This window comes from Neomonachus schauinslandi, chromosome X (assembly GCF_002201575.2).
Source record: "Neomonachus schauinslandi chromosome X, ASM220157v2, whole genome shotgun sequence".
Classification (NCBI taxonomy): domain Eukaryota; kingdom Metazoa; phylum Chordata; class Mammalia; order Carnivora; family Phocidae; genus Neomonachus; species Neomonachus schauinslandi.
In genome coordinates, this window is record NC_058419.1 from 81,581,517 (window position 1) to 81,599,301 (window position 17,785).

Genomic DNA, 17,785 nt, shown 5'->3' on the forward strand with positions numbered 1-17,785 from the left:
GACATTGACTTTTTTGAAAAGATCAGGGTAGTTGTCTTGGAGAGCATCCCAGATTCTCTCTTTGTCTTAGGATTTCCTCATGGAAAATCCTAAGATTTACCATGTTCCTCTAACTGCTATATTTCCCGTAAACTGGAAGGTAGATATAAAGGCTTGTTTAGATTGAGGTTAAATATTTTTGGCAAGATACTTCATAGATGGTGATGTACGCGTCATACTATATTACAATAAGAATATGCCCTTTTTTTGAGAGAGAGAGCACGTGTGCATGAGTGGGAGGGGCAGAGGGAGAGAATCTTAAGCAGATTCCATGCTGAGTGGGGAGCCCCATGGGGGGCTCAATCCCACAACCCTGAGATCACAACCCAAGCTAAAATCAAGAGTCTGACACCCAACCAACTGAGACACCCTGGTGCCCCTAGGAATATGCCTTTTAAAAAATTATAGTAAAATATACATAGCCAAATTTGCCATCTTAATGAGTATACAGTTCAGGCGTATTAAGTATCTTCACATTGTACAACTGATCTGAACTTTTTCATCTTGCAAAATTGAATTTGTACTCAATAAACAGCAACTCCCCATTATTACCTTCCTTCAGCTCTTGGTTGGTTTTGTTTTGTTGTTGTTGTTACTTTTTTTTTTAAGATTTTATTCATTGAGAGAGAGAGCGAGCACACAAGCAGGGGGAGCGGCAGGCAGAGGGAGAAGCAGGCTCCCCGCTGAGTAAGGAGCCCGATGCAGGACTTGATCCCAGGACCCTGGGATCATGACCTGAGCCAAAGGCAGACACTTAACCGACTGAGCCACCCAGACATCCCTGTTTTTTTACTTCTAAACTTGGTTGAGATCATACTATATTGAGTTTTATATCTGCTTATTTTTTCTATTGTGGGCATTTCCCCATGTCATTAAAAGTTGTAGAACAATCCATTGTGTGAATATGCTGTTTCCTTAGTTGGGGTTCTAGTCTTTAACTGTTCTAGGTAATAATTGCATAGGGACTGTTTCTCTGAGCTGTCGAACCAAGGCTTTGGTGGGGCGGAGCTGTGTTTCCTGACTTCCCCTCCTTTGCTTTGCCCTCTGCTCCCTTAGGTAAGTCAAATCTCATGGATGCGATCAGCTTCGTGTTGGGTGAGAAAACCAGCAACCTGCGAGTAAAGACCCTGAGGGACCTGATCCATGGAGCTCCTGTGGGCAAGCCAGCTGCCAACCGGGCCTTTGTCAGCATGGTCTACTCTGAGGAGGGTGCTGAGGACCGCACCTTTGCCCGTGTCATTGTTGGTGGGTGAGGCTGGCCAGAAGGCCCCCCCTGGGTCCTGGGAGGTGACTAGACTAGTTGGCTGGGATAGGAGGGGGGTCTGACCTTCAGCCAACTCATGCACTGTCTTGTAGGAGGTTCCTCTGAGTACAAGATCAACAACAAAGTGGTCCAGCTACATGAATACAGTGAGGAATTAGAGAAGTTAGGCATTCTCATCAAAGCTCGTAACTTCCTCGTCTTCCAGGTGAGCATTTTTAAGTTACTGGCTATCTGCTGTTTGCTGACCCTTGTCCCATCCTCAGTGGGCCTGCTCCATCTTGAGCTTCATCTCTTCCCTGAACTAATGTAGCAGCTTCCTCACTGGGCTTACTGACTCCAGTCTGGCCCCTTCCAGTTCATCTCTTAGGCTAGGTTCATCTTATGAGGGCACAGATCTGTTTCTTTCCTTTTTCTCCTTAAAGCATTTCAGTGATTTCTCATTGCCTTATAAGGTGGTTGTCAAATTGTAGTCTCTGGATCAGCATCAACTGGGGACATGTTAGAAATGCACATTCTCTGGTTCCATCCTAGACCTATAGACATAGAGACTATGGGGTGGGCCCAGCACTGGGTATTTTACCGAGCTTTCCAAGTTATTATGCATGCTGAAGCTGGAGAACCATTGCTTTAGCATAAACTCCAAACTCCTGTCATTCAGGAAACATCCTTTGGTTCTTGTCCACCTCACTAGCCCCTCATCTGCCAGTACTTTTCCCTTCCAACCCTGCATTCCAGCCCAATTAAACCATTATAGTTCCCACAATTCACCTGTTTTCTTTGGCCTGCAGGCCTTTGCATATTAATTGTCCTTTACATGAAATAATCTTCTCTCTTAACTTTCTTGGTTCTTCCCCATCTTTCAAACTCAGCTTAGATGTCACCTTTGGGAAGCTTTTCTGGACAGACACCCTTGCCAGTCTCCCACCCACAAGCTTCTTTTAGTCCTTTTTCTGTGCTACTTCTGTCACTGCATGTAACACATGGCATTGTCTTTGCTTTTGTCCCTTTTGCTTCCTGTGCACCTCAAGAGGCAGGGAATGTGTCCTTAAAGCCCAGTGTGAAATGTGGCACAGGGTCAGTGGCCTTTTTCTGAATGATCCAGTGGAAACGGGTGGAGGGAACTGGGCCGGCTAGGCTCTAAGCGGGGAGAGTGTTTTGACCTTTACTAGGGTGCTGTGGAATCTATTGCCATGAAGAACCCCAAAGAGAGGACAGCTCTATTTGAAGAGATCAGTCGCTCTGGGGAACTGGCCCAGGAATATGACAAGCGAAAGAAGGAAATGGTGAAGGCTGAAGAGGACACACAGTTTAATTACCATCGCAAAAAAAACATTGCGGCTGAACGCAAGGAGGCCAAACAGGAGAAAGAAGAGGTAGGCGGCTGGGCTGCCTGTGGGCTCTGAGGGGCCCGGATGGAGCCAGTACCTTACTGATGCACCCCTGTTTCCGTGCCCTCGTTTGCACAGGCTGACCGTTACCAGCGCCTGAAGGATGAGGTGGTGCGAGCTCAGGTGCAGCTGCAGCTCTTTAAGCTTTATCACAACGAAGTGGAAATTGAGAAGCTCAATAAGGAACTGGCCTCTAAGAACAAGGAGATCGAGAAGGACAAGAAGCGAATGGACAAGGTAGAGGATGAGCTGAAGGAGAAGAAGAAGGAGCTGGGCAAAATGATGCGGGAGCAGCAGCAGATTGAGAAGGAGATCAAGTAAGAGGCAGGCCTGGGCCTGCAACCTGTGGGAAACCAAGAGCTGTGCTGTTTCCTAGGGCTCCTCTGAGCCTAGAGTCCAGTGCTCGCACTAGTTTGTCTTCCTCTTGACTTGCTTTGGCCAGAACCAAGCACATTTCTTGACTTGCATTTTAGACAAATAGAGTATTTAAGTATTCAGACTCTGGGAAGATAGATGGGTACTCATAAAAGAGAGGCCTTGAAAGGGGTGGTGACCTTGGCAAGTGAGAGGAAGTGATGGGAGGCCCAGCTCCTAGAGTGGCTGGGAATGCCTTCCTGGAAGAGGAAAACTGGAGCTAGAAGTTTAAAGGACAGGAATTTGAAAAGGTTAGATCAGATGGGGGCAACTAAATGGGTACAGGGCATTCTTGGGAGTTGTTCCTGAGGGGCCTGGCCTGGCTAGAGCTGAGGCAGGAGGGGTAGCTTTACCTAATGGAGTGGCTGGAATGTCAGGCTGAAGCCATCAGTTCCAGGGAATAGTCAGACTGGCCGTTGTCCGAGGATCTGTGCAGCATCAGGGCCCTTGTTCTTTAGGCAATTCCCTGAGGCTGGCTGGGGGCCTCAAGCCCCCCTTTGGGTAAAAAGCCTGGGAACCCCCCCTTTTCCCACACTGCTAACTGATATACTCCTCTCCCCTCTGGCAAAAGGGAGAAGGACTCAGAGTTGAACCAGAAGCGGCCTCAGTACATCAAAGCCAAGGAGAATACCTCCCATAAAATCAAGAAGCTGGAAGCAGCCAAGAAGTCCCTACAGAATGCTCAGAAGCATTATAAGAAGCGTAAAGGTGACATGGATGAGCTGGAAAAGGAAATGCTGTCAGTAGAGAAAGCCCGACAGGAGTTTGAGGAACGGATGGAAGAGGAGAGTCAGAGTCAGGGCAGAGACTTGACCTTGGAGGAGAATCAGGTAAGCTCTGGGAGGGTTGGGGGTGGGATGGGGGATTGCTCTGCTGACAGAGACTGATTTGGTTGGTTGTTCCTAACACAGGTGAAGAAATACCACCGGTTGAAAGAAGAAGCCAGCAAGAGAGCAGCTACCTTGGCCCAGGAGCTGGAGAAGTTCAATAGAGATCAGAAAGCTGACCAGGACCGGCTGGATCTGGAAGAGCGGAAGAAAGTAGAGACAGAGGTGGGCATGTGTTATAAGATGAGGGATAATGGGCCAGAGAAAAAGAAGTGATGGTAGTCTTAACAGTAATGACAATAACTAACAACTAGTGAGCACTTACTGTGTGATAGGCGCTGTATTTTACTTGTATCCACTCATTTAATTCCTCGTTTTCCAAATGAGGAAACAGTAGTGCAGACGTGAAGTAATTTGCCTAAGGTCACATCACTATGAAGTGGCAGAACCAGGATGTGAACCTGGGTAGTCTAGCTCTGAAACCCATACTCTTATTAAGTATACCTTGCTTACAGCCTTCCTAATAACAATAATAGTTGTTATAGTGCTCCAAGAAGAGCCTACGATGTTTCAGGCATTCTGCTAAGCACTTCCTTTAAAGATCTAAAAGAAGGTGGTAGGCATTAATATTAATAGCTATACTGTGTTAAGCACTTAATATGTGCTTTATGAAGGGGAGGTCGCCTACATTTTACAGATGAGAAAACAGGTGCAGAAAGGCCTGGAAAGCTTTACTTTGCCTTGGTTTGAGCCTCCCTGTTTGGTGAGGAAGCTAGCCTGAGCTAAGTAGAACACCATGAGAGGGTCTCAGGGATCTGGGAGGCCCATCAATTAGCAGAGCCACACTGAGCACTGTTGTGTGTCTGCTTTTTAGTAGGTTTCCCCCATTAGTGACATTGTCCTGGACCGTTGGGCTCTTGGATGAGTGGGCACATAGCGGGTATAAGCCAGGGCCCCGTGGTCTTGGAGTTAACTTGCTCAGCCTCTGGTCATGGTGTGTATTTGTCTTTCTTCCAGGCCAAGATCAAACAAAAGCTGCGGGAGATTGAAGAGAATCAGAAACGGATTGAGAAACTAGAGGAATACATCACCACTAGCAAGTATGTGGCTCTGCAGCCTTTCTTCTTACTTCCAGGCTTGTTCTTGTGAACCCTGTCGGTCCTGCCCCTCCCCGGGCAGGATCAGCTTGGAAGGGTAACCCCTGTGTTCCCTCACTTTGTAGGCAGTCCCTAGAGGAGCAGAAGAAGTTGGAGGGGGAGCTGACAGAGGAGGTGGAGATGGCCAAGCGGCGTATTGATGAGATCAATAAAGAGCTGAACCAGGTGATGGAACAGCTGGGGGATGCCCGTATCGACCGACAGGAGAGCAGCCGCCAACAGCGAAAGGCAGAGATTATGGAAAGCATCAAGCGCCTATACCCTGGCTCTGTGGTAAGAGTGGAAAGGGAACTAATTTCCTGAGCACTTACTCTCCCACTCACTGTCAGATAATTTTCCCAGCAGCCCTGTGAGGACAAGGTTGCTTATCCCTTGTTTACAGCTGGGGGAACAGGCTCAGAGAGGTTAAGTGACATGCCCAAAACAGCACAGCTTATAAGTGGAAGAACTACAGTTCAAACCCAATTGTTCTGACTTGTGACCTCATGTTCTTTTCATCACACCAATTGCATCTTCCTGGAGGTTTTGTCTTGCTGTGTCCACTCCTCTGTGGAAGATGGGGAGACTGGGTAGGCCTTTCGAAGAGGGAGGGGTCACAGGACAGGGATTAGTCTCCCAGGAAGTAACTGCAGCCTTCTATATATGATCTCCCTTGGCATGTACCAACCGATTCGTTTGCTTATAGGGACATCCTAGGCTTTATCAGAGCTCTTGGCCTCTTGAACCAAATCCTGAGTTTCCAGGTTCCCTGAATATTATCTCTCTATTGCTGTAATTCCGTCCCTGGGTTCAACTTAATTTGTTTCCACAAATATTTCATGATCTCTCCTCTAGACACTGCTGGGGATATAAGGATGAATTAGGCTCATTCCCTGCCCTTGAAGATCTTACCCTTTATCTGATAGTTCTTAGGGAACCATGATTGGTTTAGAGGGCATGGGGGACGTGAACTGGAAAAAGATGTATTTTGCTGGGTGCTTGTGAGAATTTGAGGTATAAGGTATCTGACATAGTGCCTGGGGCAGCAGTGGTCTGTGAAATGGTAAAAGTGAGGCTTAGAAAGATGCTTTTGGGGTTCAGGCATGACTGAAGTGATTGTTGCTTTGGGGCCAGAGTAGGGTTTTCCTCCATAGCATGGAAGCCGTGTTCCTCACACAGATTTTGGTCTGCCCCTTTCTGAGCTGGGAATTGGGGTTCTTGAGCCAGTTCCCAAAAGCCTCATGCTTCAATTTTCTCTTCTGACTTTCCTCAGTATGGCCGCCTCATTGACCTCTGTCAGCCCACACAGAAGAAGTATCAGATTGCTGTAACCAAAGTTTTGGGCAAGAACATGGATGCCATTATCGTGGACTCTGAGAAGACAGGCCGGGACTGTATTCAGTACATCAAGGAACAGCGTGGGGAGCCTGAGACCTTCTTGCCTCTTGACTACCTGGAGGTGAGGCTGGTGGGATGGGGTCAGGGCAGTGTGAGAGGGCCCCTCCTCCTAGCCCTCCATGTTCTGCCACTTACTGAGCTGTTTCCACAGGTGAAACCTACAGATGAGAAGCTCCGGGAACTGAAGGGGGCCAAGCTGGTGATTGATGTGATTCGCTATGAGCCACCCCACATCAAAAAGGCCCTGCAGTATGCTTGTGGCAATGCCCTCGTCTGTGACAATGTGGAGGATGCTCGCCGCATTGCCTTTGGAGGCCACCAGCGTCACAAGGTTTGGATTCCTGTGTCCACGTTGGAGGTGGAGCGTCCTTGTCCACATTAGTATTGGAGATTCTCCTATTCATCTTCTTCCCCTCTTCTCCCTACTGTGTGTAGACAGTGGCACTGGATGGGACCCTGTTCCAGAAGTCAGGGGTGATCTCTGGTGGGGCCAGTGACTTGAAGGCCAAGGCTCGGCGCTGGGATGAGAAAGCAGTAGATAAATTGAAAGAGAAGAAGGAGCGGTTGACAGAGGAGCTGAAAGTAAGTCAAAGGCAGCACTGTCCCTAGGGGTTAGACTCCTAAGGCCAGGCCGGCCAGTGCCCTTCTTACCCCCTACCCCTTCCCTTGTCGACTTCAGGAGCAGATGAAGGCAAAGCGGAAAGAGGCAGAGCTACGTCAGGTGCAGTCTCAGGCTCATGGACTGCAGATGCGGCTCAAGTACTCGCAGAGTGACCTGGAACAGACCAAGACACGACATCTAGCCCTGAATCTACAGGTGGGGCCTGGCCTTCATCCCTGTCCTCCAAAGGCTACCCTCACATTACATTCCTGGCTGAGGTTTCTTTGGGGGTGGGGGGGGTGGGAACTTGTCCCATCTCCCTCCACCCATCCTGCTTCAGGGAACCAAGCATAGCAGTCAGCCAGCCAGGGTTTCAGATCTCGGCTCTGTATGACGGGAGGCAACTTACTTAATGTGTCAGTATCAGGTTTTCATCTATTTGTAAAATGGGAGTTAGAATTACCACCTGCTTTATACCATTCTTACAAAGATTGAATGAATTCATACATGTAAAGTACTTAGACTGATTCCTTGAACCCAGTAAGTGCTCAGTAAATATTAGATGCTATTATTAGCATCAGTTATTCAACAGATAATCTGAGCTGTTTCGAAAAGTGAACTGAAAGTAAGTACAGGCATTTTATTCTCTGTGGGTGGGAGTTCTTCTAGGTGTGTTAATGTGTTTGATCATGGGGTGCTTCCTGAGACCAACCTGGAGGCATTATGTAAAATGTAGTATAAATATCCTTTTACCTTTTTCTAAAATCAAAAAGTCTGAATTCCAAGGGTTGTAGTTAAGGGAGTGTGGACCTATAATTGATGATGTTTACTGTGTGCCCAGCCCTGTGAATTGAAGCTGGCCGACTGGAGGCCGGGGAGGAAGCTGTGTGATGCTTCACGTGGGAGATAATGGAACCTTTACTGGGTAGTTCTAAGCTGAGTTTTCTCAGCATGTGGAGCGCTAGCTCTTCCTGTCCAGGGGCCAGTGTGCTCAGAGTGGCTCTTTCCTTCAAGGAGCCTGGTCTCTTTTTTCCCTCAACCCTGTTCCCTGCAGGAAAAGTCCAAACTGGAGAGTGAGCTAGCCAACTTTGGGCCTCGCATTAATGATATCAAGAGGATCATCCAGAGCCGAGAGAGGGAAATGAAAGACTTGAAGGAGAAGATGAACCAGGTTGGTAGGGGCTGAACCGTGCCAGCATATGTAGTGGGGCAGGACGGGGCTGGCAGCAGCACTCTGACCTGAAGGACCTTTACCCTCCCTCACTTCTCCCCTTAGGTAGAGGATGAGGTGTTTGAAGAGTTTTGTCGGGAGATTGGTGTGCGCAACATCCGGGAGTTCGAGGAAGAGAAGGTGAAGCGTCAGAATGAAATTGCCAAGAAGCGGTAGGTGGAAGTTTGGGTACAAGAGGACTCGGGGGTGTCCTTGAGCCCCCAGCCTGATATCCTGGGAAGTCACATGGCATCATAAGACAGGGAGCAGCTCTTAGAACGATGGGTGTTTACTGTAGGTCAGCTTTAAAGAACAGGGACATCAGGGAGGCAGTGTGGCATAGTCTTGTGGTTAGAGCGCCAGCTTTATCTATCTATCTATTTATTTAATTTGTTTATTATGTCAGCGCGCGCGTGCACATAAGCAGGGGGAGTAGCAGGCAGAGGGAGAGGGAGAAGCAGGCTCCCTGCTGAGCAAGGAGCGCGATACGGGACTTGATCCCAGGACCCCAGGATCATGACCTGAGCCGAAAGCGGACGCTTAACCGACTGAGCTACGCAGGCGTCCCAAGAGTGCCAGCTTTAAGCATGGTTTACCTGGGTTAGAATCCCAGCTCCCCAACTTGTTATCTTGGGCAGTGAGTGACTCGGGACCTCTCTGTCTCTGAGCCCTAGTTTCTTTATCTGTCAAGTTGGTTAATACTGATGCCTATCTCATGGCATTGGGCAGATCAGATGAACTAGTCTTTCTAAAGCATTTAGCATAATACTTAGCACCTACTAAGAGTAGTAAATGCTAGCTTTTATTATTGTCATTTTCCTGATAGGCAATGGGGTGGGGTCTGGGAGGAATGAAGTTCTAGGTTGGAAGAATAGTAAGAACAAAGCAAGTTTCTCTTCTCTTCCCCTCTTTAGTTTATCCATTCATTTAACAAACTTTTCTTGAGTACCTTCGCTGTACCAAGTTGTCCTGTGCTAGGTATTGGTGGGGAGACAGGGGTGAGACCGACAAACATGACAGTCTCTGAAAGAAGTCACCGCCTGGACCCTGGGACTCAGTCTGCAGTTCATGTAGCCCATGGCCCATATAGTAAATATTCATTGCCCTCCTACCCCTAAGCCAGTCTCAAGGGATATAGAATGGACTCAGAGACTGTCCCTGTCCTCAGGGAGTTAACGGAATAATTGGGAAGACAAGTAGGTCAACAATTTGATGCTGTACTTGATGTACATAGAAAATACAGAGGAAATGTTCAAGGAACTGCAAGTCAAGAGGAAAAATAAAAACAAGAGACCCAACAGGGAAATGGACAGAGGATGTAGTTAGCATTTCATGGAAAGAGAAGCACACATGGCTGATAACTACAAATTGATGTTCAGTCTTGTTCCTAATCAGAGAACTACAAACTAAAATAGTCTAGCAGTATTTGGTGAAAATAAGTCTACATAAGCTCTGTGACTTAGCAAAGCCACTCCTGGCTGGGTATATATCTCAGAGAGAGTCTTGCCACTGGGTCACAAAGAGACACATTCAGGCTTGTCTGTCTTGGCATCATTTGTGGTAGTAGGATGTTGGTGGCAATGTGGACAGCCATCACTTATGGAAAATATAAGTTAAATGTGATGAATATACAGACTGTACAATACTGTGTAGCAATTCAAAGCAGGAACTGGATTTATAGGCAGTAACATGGGTAAATTTATAACACTGTGCATTTGTGAAAATTTAAAAACAAGCATATTTTACAAGGATATACATTCTTAAGGCTATATACGTATGTGTGTATGTATACACGTATGTCACTTTGGAGTACATGTTCACCATAGGGAAAATAATGGGAGTGGAAATCAGGAATGGAGACAAGGGTCTTGCACAGACAGTGAACATCCGTGTGTAAGGAACTGTGGGATATAATTAACTGCACCAAAAAGTGAAAGCCCAGAAAAGTGTAATAGAAACGAAGAACCTGCTCACAGCTGTCGGGAAAGCTTTTACAGAACAAGAAGTGATGAACTAGATGCCTGTAGAGTGAGTAGGACTTAGCCAGCTGGGCAGCAGACAGAAGGAAGTTCCAGGTAGTGAGAACAGCATGCTCAGAAGTGTGAGAGAGTGTACCTTGTACTGGAAACTAAGTAGTTTTTGAATGTCTGGAGCATACAAATGGGGTCAGGAGGAAGGCGGGGGTGGTAGACAGGTCAGCAGGGGCCAGATCACAGAGGGCTTTATGAGTCATGCTTAGGAGATTGGACTTAAAATTGCATAGCTTAAAATTGTAGGGTTAATTATATTCCATTTGGATTATAGTGACTAATAGGTTTAAGCTGCTAGCATGACATCTGGCAGCATCTGTCACACCATATTGGAGGAGTGGGGAGGCAGTTGGAAATTAGCCCTGCCTGGCCTGCTAGTATCTGGATGCTGGTTATATACTCTTTTGAGTTTGCGAAGAGACAGGGAGCAGGGCAATGGCAGGAATCTAGTATTTTCTCCATGGCTTTTTTTACTACCCAAGCTCTGTTCCTTGAAGGTTCTGGGATATGGGTGTGTTGGGGGGTGATAGTTGAAAAGAGTCAAAGCCCGTGAGCAAATGTGAGCAGAATGCAGCCAGTAATACCTGTCAATAATGATGGTAACTAAAATTTATTAAGTTCTTACTGGGTGTCCAGCATGCTTCTCAGGACTTCATGCATATTAATTCATTAAAAAATCTCCCAATAACTCTTGAAGTACTTCAAGTACTATTGTTATTTCCATTTTACACGTGAGGAGACAGAGGCATGGAGAGTATAACTTGCCCGAGATTACACAACTAGTAAATGGCAGGGTTTGGATGCCAGACCTCTTTTCCCATCACATTATACTGCGATGGTGCCATAGGAGAAGGAGCCTGGATTTTGGTATTAGACCTGGCTTCCAATCTCACATGTGCCCATTTACTAGCTGTGTGGCCTTGGGCAAGGTCTTTTACCTCTTGGCCCATGTTTCCTTATTTGTAAAATTAGGATAATAATGCTTACTTCTGGAACTATTAATTAGAGGATTAGAGGTAATTATGTAAAGTACACAGAAACTTAATAAATAGGAATTATCATAGCTGGTGGGTTCAGGTGGACCTTTTTGTGCCTCCTAGGAACTTGGGAGGGCTCTGGAGTCTTCCAGTGTATAAAAGGGGATTAGTGGAGTTTGGCCCAATCTCCCCTGCCTTGTGCCATATCCACAAGGCTAGGCTGAGGGACTTAGTTCTCCATCTTCAGGGAACAGTTTTATGTGGATGTGAAGGGATGAGCTGAGTGGTGACTGAAATTCAGCAGTAACTGAATCCCTGCATCCTGAACCTAGTTCTCCTTTCTCCCCACAGTTTGGAGTTTGAGAATCAGAAGACTCGCTTGGGCATCCAGTTGGATTTTGAAAAGAACCAACTGAAAGAGGACCAGGATAAAGTACACATGTGGGAGCAGACAGTGAAAAAGGATGAAAATGAGATAGAAAAGCTCAAGAAGGTAAGGAAGGAGAGCATAAAAAGACATACTAAAAACTGGGAGGAAAAATTGGAAGAGATATGATAGAAGGATAATATCCATAATTTATAAAGCCCCATTGAAATAAGGAAACACCAAGACCTGAATAGGAAAAAAAAAATGAGTAAGAGGCACAAACAGTTCAAGATGATTCAAATAGCCCGTAAACATATACACATAATTTAGCCTTATTAGAAGTCAAAGAAATGCAAATTAAAGCAACAATCAGATGTAATTTGTTTCCTATCATGTTACCCAAGATTTAAAAAAAAAAAAACACAACCCCAGATGATTAATACTGGCCACGGTGCACAAGACCAGCATTCTTACACCATATGGCACCATCCATCAAGAGTCTTCAGGATATATTTATCCCCTCTTAGTCAGTAATACCTGAGGAAATCCAAAATGCTGGCACAGCTTCGTGCACGGAGGTTGATGTTTATTACAAACATTTATAGTTCCATATTGGAAACTGTCCAGTGTCCTCTGGGAATTCAGAGTTTAGCAAATTATGCTACGTTCATACATGTAATTGCATAGTTTAATGGTCTTCAAATTTTAGTAGTACACAGACCCCATTTAAAGACCTAAGATCTTTTTTAAAAAATCCTTGACGTTAAATACATACAAACATACATACTTAGAGCACTTCACCAAAAAGCCAGGACAGACTTATAAATTAATTTTTATAATTAACCACATTAATTTAGCGCAACAGATGATGGTGTTTTGCTGAAACCTAGTCCCTTTTCACATTGCACCAGTGTTGCTCACGGCTCAGTTCGAGTCAGGCTTGCCTGTGTCACTGGGTATCGTCCAACAACTCACTTTTCCTACATTCTTTCTCTTTAAGTTCCTGTGAAACCTTTGTTCTTCCTACAGCATCCCCTCCTGAGGTGATTTGATCCTCTTCACTTGGCTTAAACCTATCATTTGACTTTTATGTCTGCCTATGTTTGTTGTTGGGGAGGTGTGTGTGTATGTATGTGTGCGCATGCGTGCGTGTGTTTTCATTAAACCCTGATAATTAAAGTAGTCCTCTTTGCTGTCACTGGAATCTTAAACGCAAATGCAGATCGGGCAGGAGTAAGTGGACAGCTAGATGATCCAGAATCCTATTTCTATGCCTTTTTGACTTTTTATTTTGAAATCATTTGAAACTTAGCAGAAAGTGGCAAGACTACTACAGAGAACTCCTACCTACCTGCCACCAAGATTCACCAATCACGGACATGCCATATTTGCTTCTGCATTGTCTGTGTATGCATATTATTTTTATGAGCCATTTGGGAGGAAGTGGCAGATATGTCCCCTTTAAGTGACTTTAAGATCAAAATGAAAACCAAACGTTCTTCCTTTTAAAAAATCAGATCTATTAAGTAAGACTACAATCCCCTTGACTGACCACTCTCAATGCCACTCCCTTTCCTCTTCCTGGAGCTAATCCCATGTAGTGGGTATTCTTCCAGACCTTATAGGCATTTACTTAAATACTTGTACATTCATGTCGTACTCATAGAAAATACATAGTATTGTTTGTGTGGTTTTTTTTTTAAACATTGATGTTATATTGCCCATGACAGTAATTTTAATGTGGAAAAGGTGCTCAAATATAACATTAAGTCAGAATATAGGGTTTTAATTGCAATATAGTCTAAACTCTGTAGAGCCTGTCTATAAGTAGTGTTAGGAGGAAATAGGCTAAAATGTTAATTGGTTGTCTCTGGCTGGTGGGATTACGAGTGATTTTTTTTCTACTTGATACTGTTTCAATTCTTGGCACTTTTCTATATCAGGCAACTTGTATAATGGGGTGTGGGGGAGGGCAACCAAATTTGAAAAAAGATAAAGAGACACCTAAAGGGTGATGGTGGTATGGGAAAGCAGAGCTTCCTGAAGAGAGGCTCCGACACGCCTTGGAGGCTCCTTCGGCCTGGTGGAGAGGGTGGGGGGCAAGGGGAGAAGATCTTAGAGGAGATGAGGAAAACGTTCACTTCTTGTCCTGTTCCCCCTGCTGGGACCAGGAGGAGCAAAGACACATGAAGATCATAGATGAGACCATGGCCCAGTTACAAGACCTGAAGAATCAGCACCTGGCCAAGAAGTCGGAGGTGAATGACAAGAATCATGAGATGGAGGAGATTCGTAAGAAACTGGGGGGCGCCAACAAGTGAGTGGGTTCAGGCCTGGGGTTGGGGGACCTAGGTAGAGCAGGCAGCCTGCTGGATTTGGATCTCACCTTTCTACCTGGACCTTTTAGGGAAATGACCCATTTACAGAAGGAGGTAACAGCCATTGAGACCAAGCTGGAACAGAAACGCAGTGACCGCCACAATCTGCTGCAGGCTTGCAAGATGCAGGATATCAAGTTGCCGCTTTCTAAGGGCACCATGGATGACATTAGTCAAGAAGAGGTGAGTATCAGATCACGGCTGGTGGTGGGAGTGGGCAATGAACAGCATTAACCAGGGATGGGGGATGAAAGTGACCGGTGGCGGCGGGGGGGGGGTGGGGGGAAAGGGAAAAGGATGGTGGGCGGGGGTGGTGGGGGACAGAAGGAGGGATGCAGGGGAGATGAGGCAGGGTGAGGCTGTGAAGGCAGGTAGGGGAAAGGTAGTAGCCTTGGTATGAAAGGGAAGTTGAGTTGGGGGTGGTGCTGGATGTCAGTAGGTGGTGAGGGAGGGAAGCCAGGAAAAGATGAAATCATTCTGTAACCTTAGGGACTTGAGCTAAAAGCTCTAGCAGGTGTTGGATATTGCTAAGAGTGGCAATTGAGGGACATTAGCCAAGAGCAAAGGAAGATGGAAGATGGGGGACCTGAGAGATGATGGCCGAGCTGCAGTGAGGGAGGTTGGCCAGGAGACGGTTGGGTAAGGGACATCAGCAATGCAGAGGTGACAAGGCTTAGTCATAGGAAAAGGGAGGGACACTAGCCAGTAGAGGAGCCAAGGCATTTTATGCACTGAAGGTGAAGATTGGTAGCAAGGGGTGGGAACATTAACTGAGAGGTTTGCATATATCTGTCTTAGACCTGGGCATGTATCTCAGCCCCACATGTCTCTCTCCCTCCCTCTTCCCAAATAGCATTTCAGTTTAATTCAGCAAAATATTTTGAACACCAGAAATGTGCCAGGCGCCTTGGTAACATGTGACGTAATTACTCCTAATCCTAAACACAACCCTGCCAGGCAGGCAGTATCCCATGTTACAGTTGAGGGTTTGTTTAAATCAGGTTTCTGGTGTCAGGATCTGAGCCATGACTTGCCCAGGATGACAGTGTTAGTCAGTGGTAGAGCCCAACTTTGAACTGAGGTCTTTGTGCCTTCAGAGCTGCTGTCCTGCCATAGGTGCTCCAGCAAGGTGCTTCGAAAAGACTTTGAAGGCTACAAAGGAGTGCACCCCCCCCCCGGCCCCCTTTAGAGGGGCATTCTATGGCCAGTGTGCTCCATTGGACTCTCCCTCTCACCATTGCAGGGTAGCTCCCAGGGGGAGGATTCAGTGAGTGGTTCCCAGCGAACTTCCAGCATCTATGCACGAGAGGCCCTGATCGAGATTGACTACGGTGACCTGTGTGAAGACCTGAAGGTGAGGATCAGCCACAGGGGCGGCGACATCCTCCCAGCTGTTCAAAGGGAGAGTCAGCCCACCCGGGGGCCCCATGGAGACCACAGCTACAAAGAGGGGCAGGCTGGCGAGGAAGGGAGGGAGCTGTGATTTAGTGTCTCCCCTAGCTATGCACACACAGACACAGGCGCATCTTCCACCACCACCCTCAGGTGCCCCCGTCCCTGCCTGCTGCCAGTCTTCCCCTTCCACGCATGTACACTTCTCGGCCCAGGTGCACACACAAAGGACATGCTCCTTTACAGCGAGCAGATGGGCCTTGGGTGTCCTCGGTGCTCTGTCCCCGGCGCCCTTCCCTTCTCACTTTTGGCATTCTCGCATCCTGGGTATCTGTTTTCCCCCCGTGGCCCCAGCTGCCATGTGTGCTATGCTCCACAGGTACCTCAACCCCCAGCCTTCCCCAAATCTGCCCTTTCTCCTCGGTGCCAGCCACAGGTTCAAACCAGAAATCTGTGCCTCATCCTCGACTCCCCCTCTCACTTTGCATATTCATTGAATTACCAAGCCCTATCCATTTTACCTCCTAAATATCTATTGAATTCTACTTTTTTTCTGTTTCCACTGTCTCTCTAGTACAAGCCATTTCACCTCTCACATGGCCTACTGCAGGAACCTCCTAAACACTTCCTGATGCTTTCCCATCCATCCTTATGGCCAAGGGGACATGATTTTTTAAAGAAATCTTTATTGTGGAAAATTTCAAACATACACAGAGAATAATATAATGAACCCCAGTACCCATCACCCAGCTTCAACAGTTAGCAACATATGGTATCTTGTTTTCTGTACCCCTCCCTTTCCAATTGGCATATTTTAAGTCAAATTCCAGGTAACATTTCATTCATAATTAATCTCTAGAGAGAAGGACATTTTAAAAAACATAACAGTATCATACCAAAAAAAAATTGAAGACTAACTGCAATATCACCTAATACTCAGTAAATGTTTGGATTTGCACGAATATCCCATAAATACCATTCTTTTTTAAAAAAACATAGTCTGTGTATTTAAATCAGGATTCAAAGGAGGTTCATATGTTAAAAGTGGTCTCTCCTAGTCTGTACCATTTTCTTATCCCTTTTTATTTTTTTATACCTATTTATGGAAGAAACTGGGTCATTGGTCGTGTACAATTTTCTACATTCTGAATTTGGCTTGATTATGTCCTATGATGTTATTTAACGTGTTCTTCCATTCCCTGTATTTCCTGTAAACTGGTACTTAAATCTAGGGTTTGATTGAATTTAGTTAATTTTCTGTTTATTTTTGGCAGGAATATATCATAGGTGGTGCTGTCTACTTGTGAACTTTCTTTTGCGTCGCATAAGTTGACATTGAATGTCATTTCGATCTTTGTACTAAGTTTGGTCAGTGTTCAACATTACCTGTGAAATATTCTTGTCAAAAACTCAAGGATCTGATCAAGCTTTTATGGCCACCAATTATATGAAACACCAGTGCCAGAGAACGTGTTAAATAAAAACACAGGGATGCAGTTAGCTAAATCCAGACTGTGGGAAACTATGGGCCTGGTCTCTTCCACTGATAAATGAAAGAAACCAAACAGAGGGGGAAAATTTTTATTGGCTATAAGAGACAAATCAACCAACGGGAATATGTGGCATTTCTGTGAATCCATTGCAAAGAGAGGAAGCGGAATTTAGCCATTAAATGAGACCTAAGAGACAGATCAGCTAATTGCGATGTGTGTACCTTATTTGAAACCTGCTTTGAAAAACCTGTGAAGAATTTTTTTTTTTTTTTTTTTTTACAAAACAATCAGGATAATTTGAACACTGACCAAAGAATTTATGATGTTCAGAAATGCCTATGTTTTTAGGCGAGATGATGATATTGTGGCTTTATTTTTTAAGTATCCTTATCTTTTATAGCAGTGGTTCTCAATGGTGCATGGGTTTTTCCTCCCCAGGGGACTTTTGGTAATGTCCGGAGACACTTGCAACATCCACTTGTCATAATTGGTTACTGACGGTGTCTTGTAGGTAGATACAAGGGATGCTGCTAAACATCTTAACAGTGCACAAAGGACAGCCCTCACAACAATGAGTCATCTGGTGCAAAATGTCAATAGGGCTGAGATTCAGAAACCATTTTAGAGATATACTGAAGTATTTGTGGATGAAGTGGTATGTCTGAGATTTGCTTTAGAATAATTGAGGATAGAAAGGAATTGAGTATAGACTGAGATTGCTTTAGAATAATTGAAGATAGAAAGGAATTGAGTATAGATGGCAGAGTATTGGCCATGAGTTGATAATTTTTGAAGCTGGGTAATAAATATATGGGGGTACATTATATTATTCTCTGCATTTTTGTGTCTGTTGAAAATTTACATAATATAA

General features: G+C 45.5%; 1 protein-coding gene across 1 annotated transcript in view; it reads left to right on the forward strand.

Moving 5' to 3' along the window:
• SMC1A (structural maintenance of chromosomes 1A) overlaps positions 1-17,785 on the forward strand; it is a 33,843-nt gene that overhangs the window by 4,283 nt on the left and 11,775 nt on the right. Inside the window, exons 2-19 of the mRNA XM_021703601.1 lie at positions 1,096-1,284; positions 1,396-1,508; positions 2,473-2,676; positions 2,770-3,008; positions 3,677-3,935; positions 4,017-4,157; positions 4,950-5,032; positions 5,155-5,362; positions 6,342-6,527; positions 6,618-6,797; positions 6,902-7,048; positions 7,146-7,283; positions 8,122-8,238; positions 8,344-8,450; positions 11,636-11,777; positions 13,823-13,968; positions 14,059-14,212; positions 15,273-15,383. Coding sequence (XP_021559276.1) covers positions 1,096-1,284; positions 1,396-1,508; positions 2,473-2,676; positions 2,770-3,008; positions 3,677-3,935; positions 4,017-4,157; positions 4,950-5,032; positions 5,155-5,362; positions 6,342-6,527; positions 6,618-6,797; positions 6,902-7,048; positions 7,146-7,283; positions 8,122-8,238; positions 8,344-8,450; positions 11,636-11,777; positions 13,823-13,968; positions 14,059-14,212; positions 15,273-15,383 — 2,864 coding nt within the window. The remainder of the gene's footprint in view (positions 1-1,095; positions 1,285-1,395; positions 1,509-2,472; positions 2,677-2,769; positions 3,009-3,676; positions 3,936-4,016; positions 4,158-4,949; positions 5,033-5,154; positions 5,363-6,341; positions 6,528-6,617; positions 6,798-6,901; positions 7,049-7,145; positions 7,284-8,121; positions 8,239-8,343; positions 8,451-11,635; positions 11,778-13,822; positions 13,969-14,058; positions 14,213-15,272; positions 15,384-17,785) is intronic.